Genomic DNA, 18174 nt, shown 5'->3' with positions numbered 1-18174 from the left:
GGAAAGAAGCTCATTACCAGCTGCTTTTAACATGGGTATATTTTGGATCCTAGTATACTGGGTTTTAATTAAATGCTCTCAATGTTTGCTGGTTGTACAATGTTACTGCTAAGAGGACTAAGGTAAATTACTAGTGCAAACAGTATTTTCTCTCCTGATTACAATTACTGTTGCTTTGGAACCTGAATTAAAATACCACCAATAAAAAAACTGATATGTTTTCACCCCTTTACGTTAATGACTATATAAAAAAATGATTTAAGAGCAAACATTTTGATTACTATATATTTAAAAGTTGACATGAAGACTTATGGCAATTTTCTGATTGTTTCTGATTTGATAATGGAATGAATAGTATTTGAGTATTTTTGTCAACCAGTAGAATGTTACAAAAAAAATGTAAAAGGAAAACTAAATTCATCAGCACTACCTTTATGTCTAGAAATGCTTGATAGCCCAAATTGTGGGGCTCGGTGGCTACATTTAAATCAGATGTTAACGCAAAATTATTTTGTTCAGTTTCTCTTAAGTCTTCAAAAAACGGGGAAGGAAGTCATCAAGTAAAAAGGATGGACATAATTTTGACCCCTTATTGTTTTGGCTGACGGGGATTGGTCAGAGTGTTTGGACAGCCTGGTTTGCAAAATGCAAAACATGCCAGATGGAATTTTATCAGTCCTTTCACCGTGCGAGAAGGCAGGAAGGTGGAGAAGCCCATATCTTCCTACTGCTGTGCCGTTTTGCAGTGATGAAGAAGTTGTCTACCTGTGCAGCTGCCTACCATTACATGGAGAAGCAGAGTAGTGAAATCTAACAGCCTCCCCTCTCATCGAGAGATGGTTGGGGTCACTCTTGTTTTTGTGTGGAACCTCGTGGCCTATACCACTGTCCCCAGAACAGGAGGCAGATGGTTCATGTGGTAATGGTGCTGCCCATGCACCATGAACCCCCATCCCGATCAACAAGACCAGCCTCTTCCAGTCATTTGAGGTGACCTTGCCCTAGTATTGCAGCCTCTATGCCACCTACCTTAACTTGCTAGTAATTACTTAATTGGACATTGTCAGGTATACAGCAAGTGAAGTGAAACCATGAACCATCACAGTCACCCAGCTTTTGGGTCCAGCAGTCGATCTTCTGTAATACATTCAGCATGTTGTGTTTATTGAAATTTTATGCAAAACTTCACAGCAACAAGACTTTTGGAAAAACAAATCTGCCAGTGAATCACTGGGAAGAATTATTTAGGATGATCATAAAGCCTTTTGGTGAAAATATGTTTGTTATGTTCAATAAAAAATAATTATAATACCAATTTTGACATTTGTTTTGATTCAATTAATTCTTTCAAAACAGGACAATGGGAGTGTAAGACACAAACTTGAATCCCTTTGTAAATATTTAAATTTCTGGTGCTTTGTATCTTCCATAAAAATCTGACTTTTGTCCATTTTACAGATCGGCCTTGGCCTAGAATAGATGGCAGACAATGTCAACAACTAACAATATAGCACAAGCACGGAAACTCGTGGAACAACTGAGGATTGAAGCAGGCATTGAGAGGATCAAGGTAAAATGATTTGACGAAAGCAGGAAGGACTGCTAAATAATTAAGTTGTGTTAAGAAAGAAGATGCAGTGTGTTTAAGCAAGTCAATTAGTGTAGATAATCGCAAAATAATTCCAATATTTACTCAACAGGGTTGGCACCATTTAGAAAGAGAAATATGGTTGGTCTTTCAAGTTGATGACACTTCATTAGGTCAGCAAACTGAAAAGTTAACTCTAATTATATAATTATGGGTAATGCCACATCTAATGAATTTTGTAGCATTTTCTGTTTTTGATTCAGATTTGAATATTCACAATGTTGCTTCTTGTGAAAAATGGGTTAAATCTGTTGTATAATTTTTGTATCTCCTCAATGTTTCCTGCTCTCCTGAAAGCATTAACTCTGCTGAGAACAAAGAAAATTACAGCACAGGAAAAGGTCCTTCAGCCCTCCAAGTCCTTAGCCAATCCAGATCCTCTATCTAAACCTGTTGCCTATTTTCCAAGGATCTGTATCCCTCTGCTCCTTGCCCATTCATGTGTCTGTCTAGATATGTCTTAAATTATGCTATCATGCCCGCTTTTACCACCTCTGCTGGCAATCCGTTCATGCACCCACCACCCTCTAAATAAAGAACTTTCTACGCATATTTCCCTTAAATGTTTCCCATCTCAACTGGAAATCTACTCAACCTCCCTTAATAGCTAGCATCCTCCATACCAGGCAACATCCTGGTGAACCTCCTTTGTACCCTCTCCAAACCATCCACGTCAGTTTGGTAATGTGGTGACCAGAACTGTATGCAGTATTCCAAATGTGGCCGAACTGAAGTCCTATACAACTGTAACATGACCTGCCAACTCTTATACTCAGTACCTAATCTGATGAAGGAAAACATGCCATATGCCTTCTTGACCACTTTATCAATCTGCGATGCCACCTTCATGGTACAGTGAACCTGAACACCCAGATCTCTCTGTACATCAATTTTCCCCAGGGCTTTTCCATTTACTGTATAATTCGCTCTAGAATTGGATCTTCCAAAATACATCACTTCGCATTTGCTCAGATTGAACTCCATCTGCCATTTTTCCGCCCAACTCTACAATCTGTCTATATTCTGCTGTACTCGCTGACGGTCCCTTTTACTATCTGCTACTCTACCAATCCTAGTGTCATCTTCAAACTTGCTAATCAGACCACCAATACCTTCCTCCAGATCATTTATGTATATCACAAACAACAGTGGTCCCAGCATGGATCCCTGCGGAACACCACTGGTCACAGTTCTCCATTTTGAGAAACTCCCTTCCAATTACATTCTTTGTCTCCTGTTGCCCAGCCAGTTCTTTATCTATCTAGCTAGTACACCCTGGACCCCATGCGACTTCACTTTCTCCATCAGCCTACCATGGGGAACCTTATCAAATGCCTTACTGAAGTCCATGTCTATGACATCTACAGTCCTTCCCTCAACTTTGAGGAAGTGACAAAGAATTATATTAATTTGGTAAGACATGACCTTCCTTGCACAAAACCATGCTGCCTATCACTGATCAGCCCATTTTCTTCCAAGTGTAAATAGATCCTATCCCTCTATATCTTCTCCAGCACCTTTCCTACCATTGACACCAGGCTTACTGATTTATACAGTAGAACCTTGATTATCCGAATGAGATGGACGGGGGGAGTATTTTGTTTGGATAATTAATCATTGAAATAACCAGAAACTAGTGGTAATTTATGAGTGCCGGTTATCCAAACATTTCTCAGTAATCTGGCAATGCACGCCATAATGCCATTTAACCAATAACCGATCTATCGTAAACAAGAGGTAATTTGAGTTCTGGTTTTCAAACATTTCTCAATTGACCAGCCATAATACCATTTCACTGATAAATCAATGCTGAGTTGCCTTATGCCGTTTTTACGGGACCTTGAGATCTTGTTCAGATAATCCAAAATGTGGATAATTGGTGTTTGGATAATCAAGGTTGTGCTGTAATTATCTTTTTTTTTCTTGCTACCCTTTTTAAATAAGGGGACAACATTAGCAATTCTCCAGTTTTCCAGGACCTCATCCGTGTTCAAGGATGCTGCAAAGATATCTGTTAAGGCGCCAGCTATTTCCTGTCTGCTTCCCTCAGTGACCTGGGAACTTTTCCACCTTAATGCCTGTTAGAGTGCCAAACACTTCCTCCCTCCTTATGTCGACTTGTCCTAGAGTAATCAAACATCTATCCTGAACCTCGACATCAGTCGTGTCCCTCTCCTTGGTGAATACCAATGCAATGTACTCATCAAGAATCTCACCCATTTTCTCTGACTCCACGCATAACCTTCCTCCTCTGTCCTTGAGTGGGCCAATCTTTTAGGAGAAAGTGAGGACTGCAGATGCTTGAGATCAGAGCTGAAAATGTGTTGCTGGAAAAGCGCAGCAGGTCAGGCAGCATCAAAGGAACAGGAGAATTGACGTTTTGGGCATGAGCCCTTCTCCAGGATTGAGGAAAATGTGCCAAGCAGCCTAAGATAAAAGGTTGGGAGGAGGGACTTGCAGAGATGAGTTCGGTACCAACGCCCCTCCCCCAAGTCCCTCCTCTCTACCTTTTATCTTAGCCTGCTTGGCACACTTTCCTCATTCCTGAAGAAGGGCTCATGCCCAAAATGTCGATTCTCCTGCTCCTTGGATGCTGCCTGACCTGCGATTTTCCAGCAATGCATTTTCAGCGCTGGGCCAATCCTTTCTCCTCCTTATATATGAATAGAAGTTTTTGTGATTTTCCTTAACCCTGTTTGAGAAAGATATGTCATGGCTTCTTTTAGCCCTCTTAATTCCTCATTTCAGATTGGTCCTACTTTCGCGATATTCTTCGAAAGCTTTGTCTGTTTTCAGTCGCCTAGACCTTACATATTGGATGTAGGTTTGCTTGCTGATCTGGAAGGTTCGTTTTCAGATGTTTCGTCACCATTCTAGGTAACATCTTCAGTGAGCCTCGGGATGAATACATGTTGAAAAAGACCAGGTACTCAATGAACACAGTCTGCTGATTTCTCAGCAACAAACCCAAACAAGCAGACAAAACACGTCCAGAAACCCTAGCCACTCCCCTACATCAAAGACATCTCATAAATGACTATAGACTACTCAGACCTCTTGGCATCATGGTTACCCACAAAGCTACCAACACACTAAGAGAGCAGCTAATGAACTTGAAAGACCCTATACAGACAACAACAAAACTAATGTCATTTACAAAATACCTTGCAAGAACTGTGACAAACAGGCAAAAAACTAGCCACCAGGATACATGAACACCAACTAGCCACAAAAAGACATGACCCACTCTCACTAGTATCCTTACATACAGATGAGGAAGGACACCACTTTGACTGGGACAACACGTCCATCCTAGGACAAGCCAAACAGAGACATGCACGAGAATTCCTAGAAACATGGCATTCCAACTGGAACTCTATCAGCTAACACATTGACTTGAGTCCCATTTACCACCCCCTGAGGAAAAAAGAACAGGAAATTACATCACCACAGGAAATGACATCACCAACCCAAGGTCGTCCAAACCTATAAATAAAATGTGGGCTACACCACCAGTGCTTCATGTGGAATCTCACTAAGGATGTTACGTAGTATGGTGATGAAACGTCTGAAAACTAACCTTCCAGCTTAGCGAGCAAACCTACATCCAGAACCGTAACTACAAATCTTCTCAAAACTCGCTAGCACCTTATGTATGCTTCCTTTTTCTTCGTTAGTCTCAGAGTTTCGCCTGTCATCCATGGATCCCTAATCTTGCCATTTTTGTCCTTCATTTTCACAGAGACATGACTGTCCTGCACTCTAATGAACCTCTTTAAAAGCCTTCCACATATCAAATGTTGATTTAACTTCAAACAGCTGCTCCCAATCCACATTCCTCAGTTCCTGCTGAATTTTGCGATAGTTGGCCTTCCCCCAATTTAGCACACTTCCTTTTGGACCACTATTGACTTTGGTCCATGAGAATTCTAAAGCTTACAGAATAGTGAAAACTATACCCAAAGTAATTTCCTACTGAAACTTCAACCGCCTGGCCCGGCTCATTCCCCAGCACCAGGTCCAGTATGGCCCCTTCCCAAGGTGGACTATTTACACACTACTCTATAAAACCCTCCTGGATGCTGCTTACAAATTCTGCTCCAGCTAATCCTCTAATACTAAGTGAATCCCAGTCAGTGTTGGGAACATTAAAATCTCCCATCCCTGTTGTTTCTACATCTTTCCATAATCTATCTACCTATTTATACCTCTATCTCACATTTGCTGTTGGGAGGACCGTGGTACAACCCCAACATTGTTACCCTACCCTTCCTTTTTCTGAGCTCTGCTCATATTGCCTCACTGCTCAAGTCCTCCAAAGTGCCCTCCTTCAGCACAGCTATGATCTCCTCTCTAACCAGTAATGTAACCTTTTTAGTCCCTCTCTATCTTGCTTGAAGCATCCATATCCTGGGATGCTTAGTTGCCAATCTTGCTCTTCTCTCAATCAAGTCTCAATAATAGATGAGATGCTGTTACTTGGGCATGTGCAGTTCATATTTAACTCACTAGCTATTATTAATGTGTCCGTCTTGACAATAGAGAATAATTAAACTATCTGGAGACATCATAGGAGAGCTTCATTTTGTCCCGCTCAGAATTTATATGTACACTTCAAAGTAAGGTACACTGGATTGGAATCATGGAAGAGTCCAAATTGATTTTTCATTGCTATGCTGTCAAGCTAATGGTCAATTATAGATTTCCTACTAACACACTGGGGTGAGATCAACTAATTCAGCAAAAGTGAATGACCAGTCTCGGAATGTTTTCTGATTTGTGTTTCTCATTTATTGGGTGAACACGCAAAGCCATTGAGGGAGTCTACTGCTTAATTAGATTAGATTCCCTACAGTGTGGAAACCGGCCCTTCGGCCCAACAAGTCCACACCAACCCTCCGAAGAGCAACCCACCCAGACCCATTCCCCTACATTCAGTATGAGAGAGACTTTGAAATCTGTATTGCAAATCAAAATCCTTATGAAATAAAATTGTCCAATACTAAATTATTTAGTTGACATAGTATTCATTTGAACAGTGTCCACTACATTTTCCCCTGTATGCTAGCTCCTGAACTCTCCTTAAAGTAGAGATTCCACATTAATTTGCAAGACATTCAGCTATTCTGGTTCATGGTAAGTTGAGTATGCCTATTTTGCAGATTCATAAACTATTCTTTCTCCTCTTGCCGTGCTTCCTTGCAGTCCACTTGTCCCTCCCCTTTGCCAACCTCGGTTTCACACCCTATCTATAGGCCAACTCTCTTCCATACACCCCACTTTGTCCTTGCTGCTTCCACTCACCACCCCAGTGCTGATCCAGTCTCGGGCTTCATGCCTGTGTTTCCTTCTGACTGGTTCATTGTGAGATATACACCTTTCTCTTTCTGCAGTATGAGAATCCAAATACACTAGAAAGCTATGTAACAGAAAGTGAATGCACGATTGAAGTAACTGCCCAGCTGTATTTCTCAGCACAAATTGAATCCTGACTTTGAATTATGCAAACATCAGCATTGGAAGGGGTCACTTCAGCCATCGTGCTTATATTGGCTGTTTGAAAGAGTTTTCCAATTAGTTTCACTCCCCTTTTTCTCCCATAACTTGCAATTAATTTTTTCATTTTTAACCAGTTTGTTTTTGAAGTTGCGAATAAATCACTTTTTCAGGCAGTGCATTTCCAATGCATTCTATAGTTTTATACAATCAAGAATTCCATTTCTGCTTAAGCTGTAGCCCAGCTTTCATTTGCATTGCATTTCTTAAAATATAATTTTGCATTTTTCTGCAAATTTTGCCTGAAGGAAGCTTTGTTCCTTTGCTGGAGTTAGTGCCAGTCACACAATGAGAGAGATTAATGCTTAACGCAAACACCAGAAATGTTTTTCAATCATATTTTTAGCTATCATTGAGCAATATGTTTTTTTCCAGTTTAACTTCTCTTTTATTTTTTTAACATTACTTAAACACCACTGCTTGACTCCTGAGGTTCTGTACTTTAATTTGCCTATTTAAATTAAAGCCTGGCAGGCATAGCATACAACAGTCTGGAGTCTGGAGCCAGTTAATGACTTGTAACTCTCAAACTCTAAGCAGTCTGTGTTCTGAACTAGACAGTGGATCCCACCTATTTGAATCATGCAAATTATTTCAAATTCAGTTGCTTCCTTCTCTGTAAAAGAAATTACTCAAATAAATGTGTTTCTATTAATTGAAATTATGGAAATTTTCCAAGAAGTGGAGTCGAATGACTGGATTCTGATAACCTTTCAGTTTTATTGCCATTTTGACTGCAGAGGTTTTCAAGATTTAATCATTATTGTACATGTTTGGGCCAAATCGAGGCAGCATGCATAAAAGTCCTATTAACAAATGGATGTTGCAGCACGTTTAATTATATCTTTCCATATTAATCTGTTTAGATTGGAATGCAAAGCACATTATGCTGATAATCCAGTTGATTATAAAAATCCCACTACATTTTAAACTCATAAAATGTAGGAGCAAGAGTAGGCCGTTCAACCCACTTAATCTGCTCCAACATTCAATGAGATCATGGCTGATCGGATCTGATTCTCAACGCCCCTCCTGATAACTCTTTATGCCTTTACTGATCATATCTGTCTGTTTCAACCTTGAATATATTTAATGACTCAACTTTGGTAGGTCTCTGCAATAAAGAATTCCACAAATTCATTGTCCTCTGAGAAAAGAAATTCTTTGTCTCTGTCTTAAACTTGTGACCCCTTTACTCTGAGATTATGTCCTCTGGCCCTACAGTCCCCCACAAAGAGGAACAACTTTTCTGCATCCACCGTGTCAAGTCCCCTAAGAAACATGTATGTTTCAATAAGGTTGCCTCTCATTCTTATAAATTCTAATAAGTGGTGAGTACTAACCACTCCACCCACCCTACCCCATGTCTTTGCCAATATTTGCTCAAGAATCAATAACCAAAAACATGTCATTTTTAAAATTTCTATTTATATGAGCTTACTGTGCACAAATTGGTTCTGTTTTCTACACTATAACTGTGACAATAAGTTGTTTGTTAAACACTTGAAACATCTTGAAGTCATGAAATAAATTTTATAAACAAATCTATCTGTTTTTCAAATATTTGGGCAGTGTAAACTAAGTTTGCTCACTGGTCTGTGCTGTTAGTTGATCTCAGCTCTGAAAGCAATAGGAATGGTTTAATTGTATGCAATGCTGCTGGGAATGCACAATAGTTTTATTCCTGCTTATCTAATGTTCCTTGCATGAAGTGTACATGATCCATAGATTCAAAAACCAACTACTTTCATCCAGATGTCTCAGTCCACATACTGGAGGTTGACCTCTTAAACAAGGCAGGTTTAAACTGAACTTTTGAATACAGAACAGGCGGCCTTTGGCCCTCCCTAATTATTGGCAAGCAAAAGGTCTCTTTCGCTAGTCCACAGACCAATCAACTACTTATTGCCAACAAGAGATGCATCAGTATACACCCTTGGCTCCAGATGGTCTGCAAATCTGAATTTCAATTGCTGCTTGCTCAAATGTTGTTTATAATGCCTGCCGTGGGTATCAGTTTACTTGCTTTCAAACAGCAACCACTCTTTCAAATACTTGTTTGTAAAAGTGTTCCTTCTCATTTAAGTCTGCTGTTTTTAAAAACACAAAAATAAAAAGACACTGTCCCTGTATGAGTAACAAGAAACAAAGTGCACGTGCCTATACAATTTTTAAAGGCTGGCTACTGGAGGCGATGGTAAGTATACAGCTTGTACACTTGGATTGCAACTGGTATAACTAACATATTGCTATGCTAAAATGTGAAGCTTAATGTTTGAGTGTCATTTCAGTTGAGATCATTTAATGACACTCTCCTGATACTGCAATATCAATATAAATAATTTTGACAACTGTTTTTCAGTTGCATGTGAGCTTGGCATGTAGGATACAGTTCCATGATTGTGAACTGGCTTCTCCTCTAGTAGAGGTTACAGTGAACTAATATTTTCCCTTTTGACAATGTTAAATATATTTAGAGGAATGGAAGTATCACCAGCACAAAACATTCCTGGCACATACAGGATGTTATTTACTTCTTATGAAAACTTGTTTTGAGTGGGCCAAAGAACTTGAATGGGTGTACTAGCAGGTGCAGTTATAATTGGCAATGAACAGCTGATCTTGTTTTAGGTCATTATACTTTTTCCTGTTATGCACTGTCTAGTCTTAGTTTCATGTTTGTTTTTTTTAACAAATTTTTCAAGAATGGTTTGGAACTGTCAAAACCAAAGAAAATTTGGCATTGAGGATAAATAAGTAAAAATTTCACATCGAGGTTTTTAAGAAGTCTGCTTAACTGTATTCCCTGAATGAGCATATGTAAAAAATAAAATTATTGTATGAAGGCTGCAGCCTGTTTTTAATTAACAGATCAGATTTCTATAATTTCATAATTTGTTTGTTTGAAATTGCAAATACTGATTTAATGATCAAGAGATTTTAGAATATTGACAGGCATTTTAGAGACTGCATAATCCATTTTGGAAACTGCAGTCTAGTAAGCTTGACTAGAATGGTATTAATCAGAAAGGAGACAAAGTTAATAAGCAGTGTTTGTAGTTCAAGTAAAATGGTGGAAAAGCAGACTTTTCAACTAAAAAATCATGGAATGCCATTTCAGGCCCCGATAGGACATTAGCTTTCTTCTTTTGGAGTTTGATTACTAAAACCACTCTCACTTTCTCTAATTTTATCACTTTTCCTCCTCTCCTAAATATAGGAACAAGTGCTGAAACTTGTTTCAATGTTTAGTGATGGCTGTTTGGTCATTCAACTAATTGTTAAACTGGTCAGATTGTATCAATTTACTGTTAAATTTTGGGGCCATCCAACTTTAGCCCCAAACCTAAACTCGCTGTAGTAGCACTTCTAGCAGAAGGTACTTGTTTGCTATCAGGAACAATCTGAAAATTCCAGCTGATACCTTTCCTCTACAAATCTTGGAGAAACTGGAATGGGTTTTAATGCTATGCCAAACGCACACAAATCCAAGGACAGTATGATACCTTTTTAATCTTTTTGATTTATTGCTTCACTTTTTGTGGTGCATTTAATTATTTTGCTGTTTCTTTCTCAATTCTGATTTCCCATTGTGTTGGCGGAGTGGGTATAATTACAACATTTAAAAGATCTCTAGGTGGATTCATGAATAGGAAAGGTTTAGGAGGATATGGGCCAAATGCTGACAATGGGAGTAGGTCTGATTGGGGCATTTGGTCGGCGCAGACAAGTTGGACCAAAGGGTTTGTCTCAATGCTGTAGGCTTCTCTCTGAAAATATTGCAATAATTCTTTTATTTGTTCATGGGGTGTGTGTGTTACTGGCTAGTCCAGCACTTATTGCCCAACCTTAATTGTCCAGAGAGCAGTTAAGAATTGATGACATTGCTGTGAATCTGGCGTCAATGTAATCTAGACCAGGTAGGGATGGCAGATTCCCTTTCTTAAAGCACATTGGTGAATCCTTGATTGAAAACAACATTTGAGATTAAGCCAAAGGAATGCATTTAGATAGACTGGTACTTAAACATTGAATTAAGAAATTAAATATAATCATTAGAAATAGTTCTGAGTTAGTGGTAGATCCCATTCTCTCCTTTTGGCTCCTATTGTCAAATACATGTAGAAATCCAGTAAAATTTCCATGGTACTATTTTAAAAAGAAGCAGGGTTTTTCCCCAGTGACCTAGTCAATATTATTCTGCAATCAGTATCATTTAAAGCAAAATCTGGTTATTATTACATTACTTTTTGAGAGTTTTTGTATACAAAATGAGCTGCTGCGTTTCCTATGTTACAGCGGTGACTGTACTTGAAAAGTATTTAAAGCATTTTGGAATATCCTAAAGTCATGAAAGATGCTACATAAGTGTAGATCAGCATGTCTGATCTACACAGGCCAACAAAATCACGGGCATCTGAGTAGTGAAGCAAAAGCTGAATTTAGCAAATTAAAATTGAGGCCAATTCTGTGATATAGTGCCATTTCAATTTTCAAAAAAATGAGAGGACTGCATTAATTAATGTAGTTCCCTGTCACTATTCATTATTTCAAATGTAACTGCATCGTGTTGATTCTGAGCTAAGGCTGTTGGATATCAAAAATGATTCCCACAAAGAGTTGCTGTATGAAATGAGCACTGCACTTAGTTGATATCTGATGTGGGATTTAAGGAGGATATGGTATTCTTAGGGGTTTTCCAGACTGGAAACTAGTCAGTCTGGTTGGTAGCCAAATCAATTTTTCCTTTTAATTTGCAGACACTGGGATCACCCACTCCAGTACATTCCATACATTCAAGAATTCCTACATCAAGCAAAAATTACTTGGACCATCATATCGGTAAATTCAATGAACAAGTGAATCATCATTGCCAGAGACTGAGAAATTTCAAGTCTGGCTGGCATGTTCACTGCTAAGATTCTTTTCTGTCTGGTGGAAGAACAGTTCCAAACAACCTGTGGTGATGTGTTTTGTCTTGTGCCTACAAACTCTTTTCAAACCTGTGATGACAAAAAACACTCAGACTATTCTATTCTGCAGACTTACAAAGTCAAAACCAGCAAACTACAACTACAGAGTAGATTTATATAGAGCCTTTTGCAATCTAAGAACATCTCTAAGCACATTTTTTGGCCAGTGGAGTATTTCTATAGTGTGATCGTTGCAACAACACAGAAAATGTAGCATCCAAATTATGCACAGCATGATTGCACATGAGATGAAGCATCAGTAATTTTTCTTTAATAATGTTTTTCAAAAGATAAAGCTTGACCAAAACATGGTGGGCGAATGCTGTGTATGATGACATGGAATCTATGCCCATTGAGGGCCAGACCAGGATTCAGTTTAAAATGATAGTTTGGTCCATGATGGGCTGACCAGAGTGGAATTTCTATAGGGTGTGACATTTTTGTAGCTTTGTTTTCAATTAAACTCTCAGCCACACTGAGCTCATAAACTGTACTAATATTTGGCAAGTATTTACAGCTTCCTAAAAAAATTTAATTTTGTTATTCATACTTATTAGTATACTTTAATGCACAACTGTTGTCCAAAGTACCTTTTCAATCTTAATCTCGCAATTTTTTTCCTTCCTGTTCTGAAGGTGTTCACTTCTAGCTCGGCCTTAGATTATGGTTCCTTAACATGTCAATCACCCTCCACTACCTCACCATTGACCGTTATTGATACATAATCACTGACTGTAAGTTTCAGAAAAGAGTTATCCATTAGAGTATTTCAGGCAAGTCAAAATCGTTGAAATTAATTGTAGCATCACTATATATGAGCTCATTCTTGGTATCGAGCATTTTTTTTAAAAAAGTGCTCAGCTGCTCATTAACCAAACTAACAGATCTATGGAGGACCACCTTATAAACATCCAATATCTGATCATTGCCATGATAAAGTTGATATTGTTATCAGGATTCCAGAATAATGAAATACCTGCTGTGTATATGTTGAGAAACTATAAATACAGCTGTGAGTACACAGATGACAAAATTTTTTGCAGTTTGTCACAACATGTTAATGACTTTGAGCTCATACAAATACGTTTAAAAAAAGGATTATCACAATTTTGATATCTTATAGCTTTTCTTCTGTATTTGTGAGTAAATTGTCAATGCGTTAAATGATCTGAATTAATCCAAGTCCATTCATGTTTATTGAAGCAAACTAATATTTGCAAGCAAGAGTATCACTGCTCAGTACTTAATGCTAAACTGATCTCTACTATGATGCATCTACTATGATGCATTCTTACACCACAGGTTAAGGAGGGGATAATCATCTGGAGTTTTCTTTTCTTAATTTCCAGCAGAACTGTTAATAATAAGCTTGTTATGCTCACACTGAAAGAGTGACTATTTGGGTGAAGGACGAGAGATGGGGTGCCCGGTGAATAGGAGAGCTTTGATAACTTTCTAGCTTCATATGAGTAAGGTATGGAGTCACTGGTGTCTTGTTGTGGTTGCCCAGTAAGAGGCAAGGAAGGCAGGAAGTTGGAAGGGGGGGATAAATATGTAATCAGTTATTGCTTCAGAGTATAATCAGAAATTTTTGAATGATTTTCAACAATTTTTTTTATAACAGGTATCCAAAGCTGCTGTAGACCTTATGAATTACTGTGAGCAGCATGCCCGAAGTGACCCGCTGATTCTTGGAGTTCCGACGTCTGAGAATCCTTTTAAGGAAAAGAAACCCTGTATCATCCTATAGCTTTGCCCAATGATGGATGAAGTACAGCTCATTCAAATCCTATCAATGATTACCAACAGCAAGAAATATTCAAGTCAATGAATACAGGTGTCTAAATAGAAATGTATTTGTTTTTTAAAATTATAGTTGAATCAGTGGTTGCAAATCTGGCAAAGGGGATTTAGAAATTTCAGCCAATGAGAATTAACTTCACCAGATCAAGCAAGGGAGGGGTTTTAAAGGAGAACATTTTGTTATTGATGTGCTTTCTAATGTGTCTACATTTTGACTGGATCATAAGTTGATAGTTTTATTGTTTTTGTTTGGTGAGGGTGGGGTAAAGGGGTGAAATGGAAAAAGAGGATCTGTCGAGCTATACCCATATGAATGGAATTGCTTTGTGTGAACTTTGGTGTTAACTTTTGGAATACTTAGCACATAATACAGAAACTGAATTAAATGTCTAAGTATTTCAAATGTAAAACCAGGAAGAAGTAATTCATTTCCACTACTAATATTTAATGGACGTTGCAAATAAGGACACATTTTATTTACTCCTGCCTTTCAGTTCCTTCAACTTGATCAATACTGAGTACTTTAGTTTCATCAGCAACTTTGATTAATTTTGTTGAGTGATGAGAATTTTTCGTGAAATAATATTATTGCCACAAGCATTTACGTCTGTTTCAATCAAGGATATGTCAGAAAATGTATTTTAGAAAATTTAACATTGTTAAATTAGTATAGTTTGTGCATCAAAGTTTCCAAGAATTCAACTTTGTTTATGATAGATCAGAAGGAGTTAAACTTTTTTGTGCGAAACCTTTTTGGTTTTAGGTTTTGTGGTGCAGAACTTCTTGCAGTGAACTCTAATTTAGACTTACAACTGCCAATTTATATTGAACACTGCATATAGTGGCATCAGTATTGGTTTACAAAATTATATTCACAAGCTTCTAATGTGCGTTTGGCTGTAATGCAGAGGTGGAGAAAGACATAAGCTCATTTCTGATCGCTAAGACTGTGCGGAAGAGGGAAGTGTTTTGGACCTGACCTTTTATTTTCTACTTTCCTCTGGTGATCCTCAAAACACTGAAATAGCAAAACCATAGATGCTAACCTTTTAAGTTGCATTATCAACTCTTGCTTATCTTTGGACATAGATGTTCTGCTTTTTTATTGATTAATCTTTGACTCACTTATTGGGAGAAGTTATTAAACTATTAATTTTATGAACTTTGGACAAAGCTGTTAAAATCTAGAAAACACAATCTTCAAAGAAATCAGCAAGTACAGTAGCATCTCTCTAATTTTACTAAATTCTATTTGAAATACATTGAGAACCCTTTTTCCAGTGCAAAGCTCTTGGCCAGCGCAACCGTGTTTACTTCCTGAATTCACAAGAAAACTACCAGAATAGAATCCCCAGAACCATTTGTTGAAAGCAAGGATGCATCCTGGCAGAGTGATTTAAAACCAACAAATAGATTAACAACAGCCTGTTTCTGCACATGCAATGTGAAATGGGAAAATACTAGTACTGATTTGAGATTTCACGCTCTACTTTCCTCACTAACAACATAGAAAAATTTTTTCAGTTCCTAATTTGAAAGTGTAATATTTATGCAGTGGTAGTAGTTGCAGTTAGTTTGTTGTCTTGTATCCTTTAATAGAGAGGTTTTCCTACCAATCACAACTGCCAAATGTGAATATCTGCTCAGATAGTGAATTTTCTAATGGGATAAAAATAACTACCTGGTGATGCTGCATGATCTTAATATACCTTCAGGTCCTACCTCAACAGGAATAGCCTTTGCCCTACCAATACTGGAAGGCTTCCACATCAGGGGAATGGACTGCTGTAGTAAGGAAAAATTGAAATGCAAATTCACTGTCGCGTGTATATAATATAAATAATAATTAAAATCTTTATGTACATGAGTTTATAGCAGTTAGTTCACTTTCAAGGTATAGGTGACAAAATATGCCTGTGTTTAATGTTTGCAACGTTGTCTAACCCTCCAGTCTGCATTACGCACAGATTTTCATTGACCTCTTAATTAAGTATTCATATTATATTCACAATAATCTGAATATAATGCTGTTATTATGAAACCTTCCAACTCTGTCAACACTGAACATGTCAGTAGAGTTACTACCTCCATGTTCAGATGGTTGAATATTGCTCAGAAATGCTAAGCTGAACCTATTCACTTATTCAGCTCAGAGCAGTATTTGCATTTGCAGAATACACGTGTACATATCTGGATTGCTTCCATACTAGGCAACAGGGCATTGCTACTTGAGGGAATTTATTTTTACGGCTTCATTATTATGCCATTTCCTACTTGTGGAAAGTACATGGCTTCAACATGTTGCCATCTACAATGACTGTGGCTGTTTAAGGTTTTGTGGGTTGTTTGTTTTGTCATCACCACCTCTCTACTGCTTAACACCTGTGAGAAAACCCTTCTTTCCTGGAAAGAAAGAAACTTGCATTTATGTAATGCCTTGATATATCATAAAATGCTTTTGAGCTAAAGAACCCTTTTGATGTACAGTCACTGTTGTATCTTTGCTGTACCTATTATTGCAAAGTTGAAACATAGGATCAATCAATGAGTTCATTTTCAGTGAATTCTTATACATTACCAAATTTTCTTTTTAAGGCAGATTCTACCACGCACAAACAATAGGTTGTAGAAATAAGCAATTAATTTCTTTCTTCATCTTTGCTACTAGCATTAAACATGTTAAACAGACCACCAAGACAAATATTTAGCAGGGAAGATTATACACTGGTATCAGAATCTGCATGAATTTCCTTCCAGTAAAATTAATAGTAGGAACATTGTGATTTCTATAACACACATGCCATCCTCCCCACTCTGTTTTTGCCTTTCCTGTCCTCTGGCCCGCTTGATTAAAAATGAAAGCATGTCTTGGAAAGGAATACCAGAGAAATACTTGAATAAAAGCTAAATACTGTGGATGCTGGACATCTGAAACAAACATGGAATTCTGGAGAACCTCAGCAGGTCTGGCAGCATCCATAGAAAGAGAAACAGAGTTAACATTTCAAGTCTGCCTTGACTCTTCTTGTATGACTGTTTGTTATGATAGAAATGAAACCTATACAACAGATGTTCCGAATAGAACATTTTATCTAAAGTTATTACAAAGAAACACACTAAGAGCAGCTTACTAAGCCCAATAATTTCTGATAATGAGCAATAATTTTCTGATGCCTCTTTGTTTCTTTCTTTCTTCATCTTTTTGAGACGACCTCTTCTGTAAATGACTGCTTTCAAAGTAATAAAACAAAGAACTGCAGGTGCTGGATTGCTTGAGAAACCTCAGCAGATCTAGAAACATTTTCACAGGGTCACTGGGCTCAAAATATTAACTCTGTTTTTCTCTCCATAGATCCTGTCAGATCTGCTGAGTTTCTGCAGCACTTTGTCTTTGTTTTCAAAATAACTTCCTCTATTGTTACAAATATCCTCCTTTGGTTCATATATAACACCCCTGTTAATGTTCGCCAGAGATTTACAGACAAACTGAACAGTATGAGATATATGTAAGCAAAAGATTGAATATACTGAGACAATTGAAAGTTATCACATTATTAAATGTATGAACCTTCAGAATGGAATCACAAGCATTGAAGAGTTATATGGCATGGAATCAGACCCTTTGATCCAACCAGTCCATGCCAACCATATCCCAAAACTATATTAGCCTGCACTTGGCCCATATACCTCCAAACATTTTTTATTCATGTACTTTGCTAAATTTTTTGTTTAAACATTGTAATTGTAACTTCCTATGGAGTTACATTCGGCACACAAACTGTGTAAAAAAAAATTGCTCCTCGTCTTTTTTTAATCTTTCTCCTCTCACCTTAAAAACATGCCCCCAAGAATTAAAACCCCCCAACCTGTGGAAGAGAGACCTGCCATTCGCCTTATCTGTATCTCTGATTTTATAAATCTCTAAAAGATGACCCCTCAACCTCCAAAGTGCCAATGAAAAATGTCCCAGCCAATCCAAGTCTCTCCTTATAAATCTTCCATTCCTGGCAACATCCAGGAAAATCTCTTCTGAACCCCCTCCAACTTAATAATATACTTCCTATAACAGGGAGATCAGAACTGGACACAGTTCTGCAGAATAAGCCTCACCAACGTCCTGCACAATCTCGGCATGACATCCCAACTCTTATACTCAAAGGTCTGAGCAATGAAGGCAAGCAAGTTAAATGCCTT

At 37.9% G+C, this 18174-nt stretch overlaps 1 protein-coding gene across 6 annotated transcripts in view; it reads left to right on the top strand.

Moving 5' to 3' along the window:
* The window catches only part of LOC122565424 (guanine nucleotide-binding protein G(I)/G(S)/G(O) subunit gamma-7-like), a 189134-nt gene extending 171703 nt beyond the window's left edge, over positions 1-17431 (top strand). For all 6 annotated transcript variants that reach the window (XM_043721387.2, XM_087975982.1, XM_087975983.1 and 3 more), the window contains 2 exons: positions 1459-1570; positions 13802-17431. In XM_043721387.2, the coding sequence (XP_043577322.1) occupies positions 1490-1570; positions 13802-13927 (207 nt within the window). In that variant the 5' untranslated portion in view covers positions 1459-1489 and the 3' untranslated portion in view covers positions 13928-17431. The remainder of the gene's footprint in view (positions 1-1458; positions 1571-13801) is intronic.
* Positions 17432-18174: the final 743 nt, after the last annotated feature.

The sequence above is a fragment of the Chiloscyllium plagiosum genome, unplaced genomic scaffold, assembly GCF_037043375.1.
Source record: "Chiloscyllium plagiosum isolate Xiang-an unplaced genomic scaffold, Cpla_swu_hap1 HiC_scaffold_28, whole genome shotgun sequence".
NCBI classification, from domain to species: domain Eukaryota; kingdom Metazoa; phylum Chordata; class Chondrichthyes; order Orectolobiformes; family Hemiscylliidae; genus Chiloscyllium; species Chiloscyllium plagiosum.
Note: the sequence above shows the minus strand (reverse complement) of the source record. Positions and strands in the feature narration are given on the sequence as shown.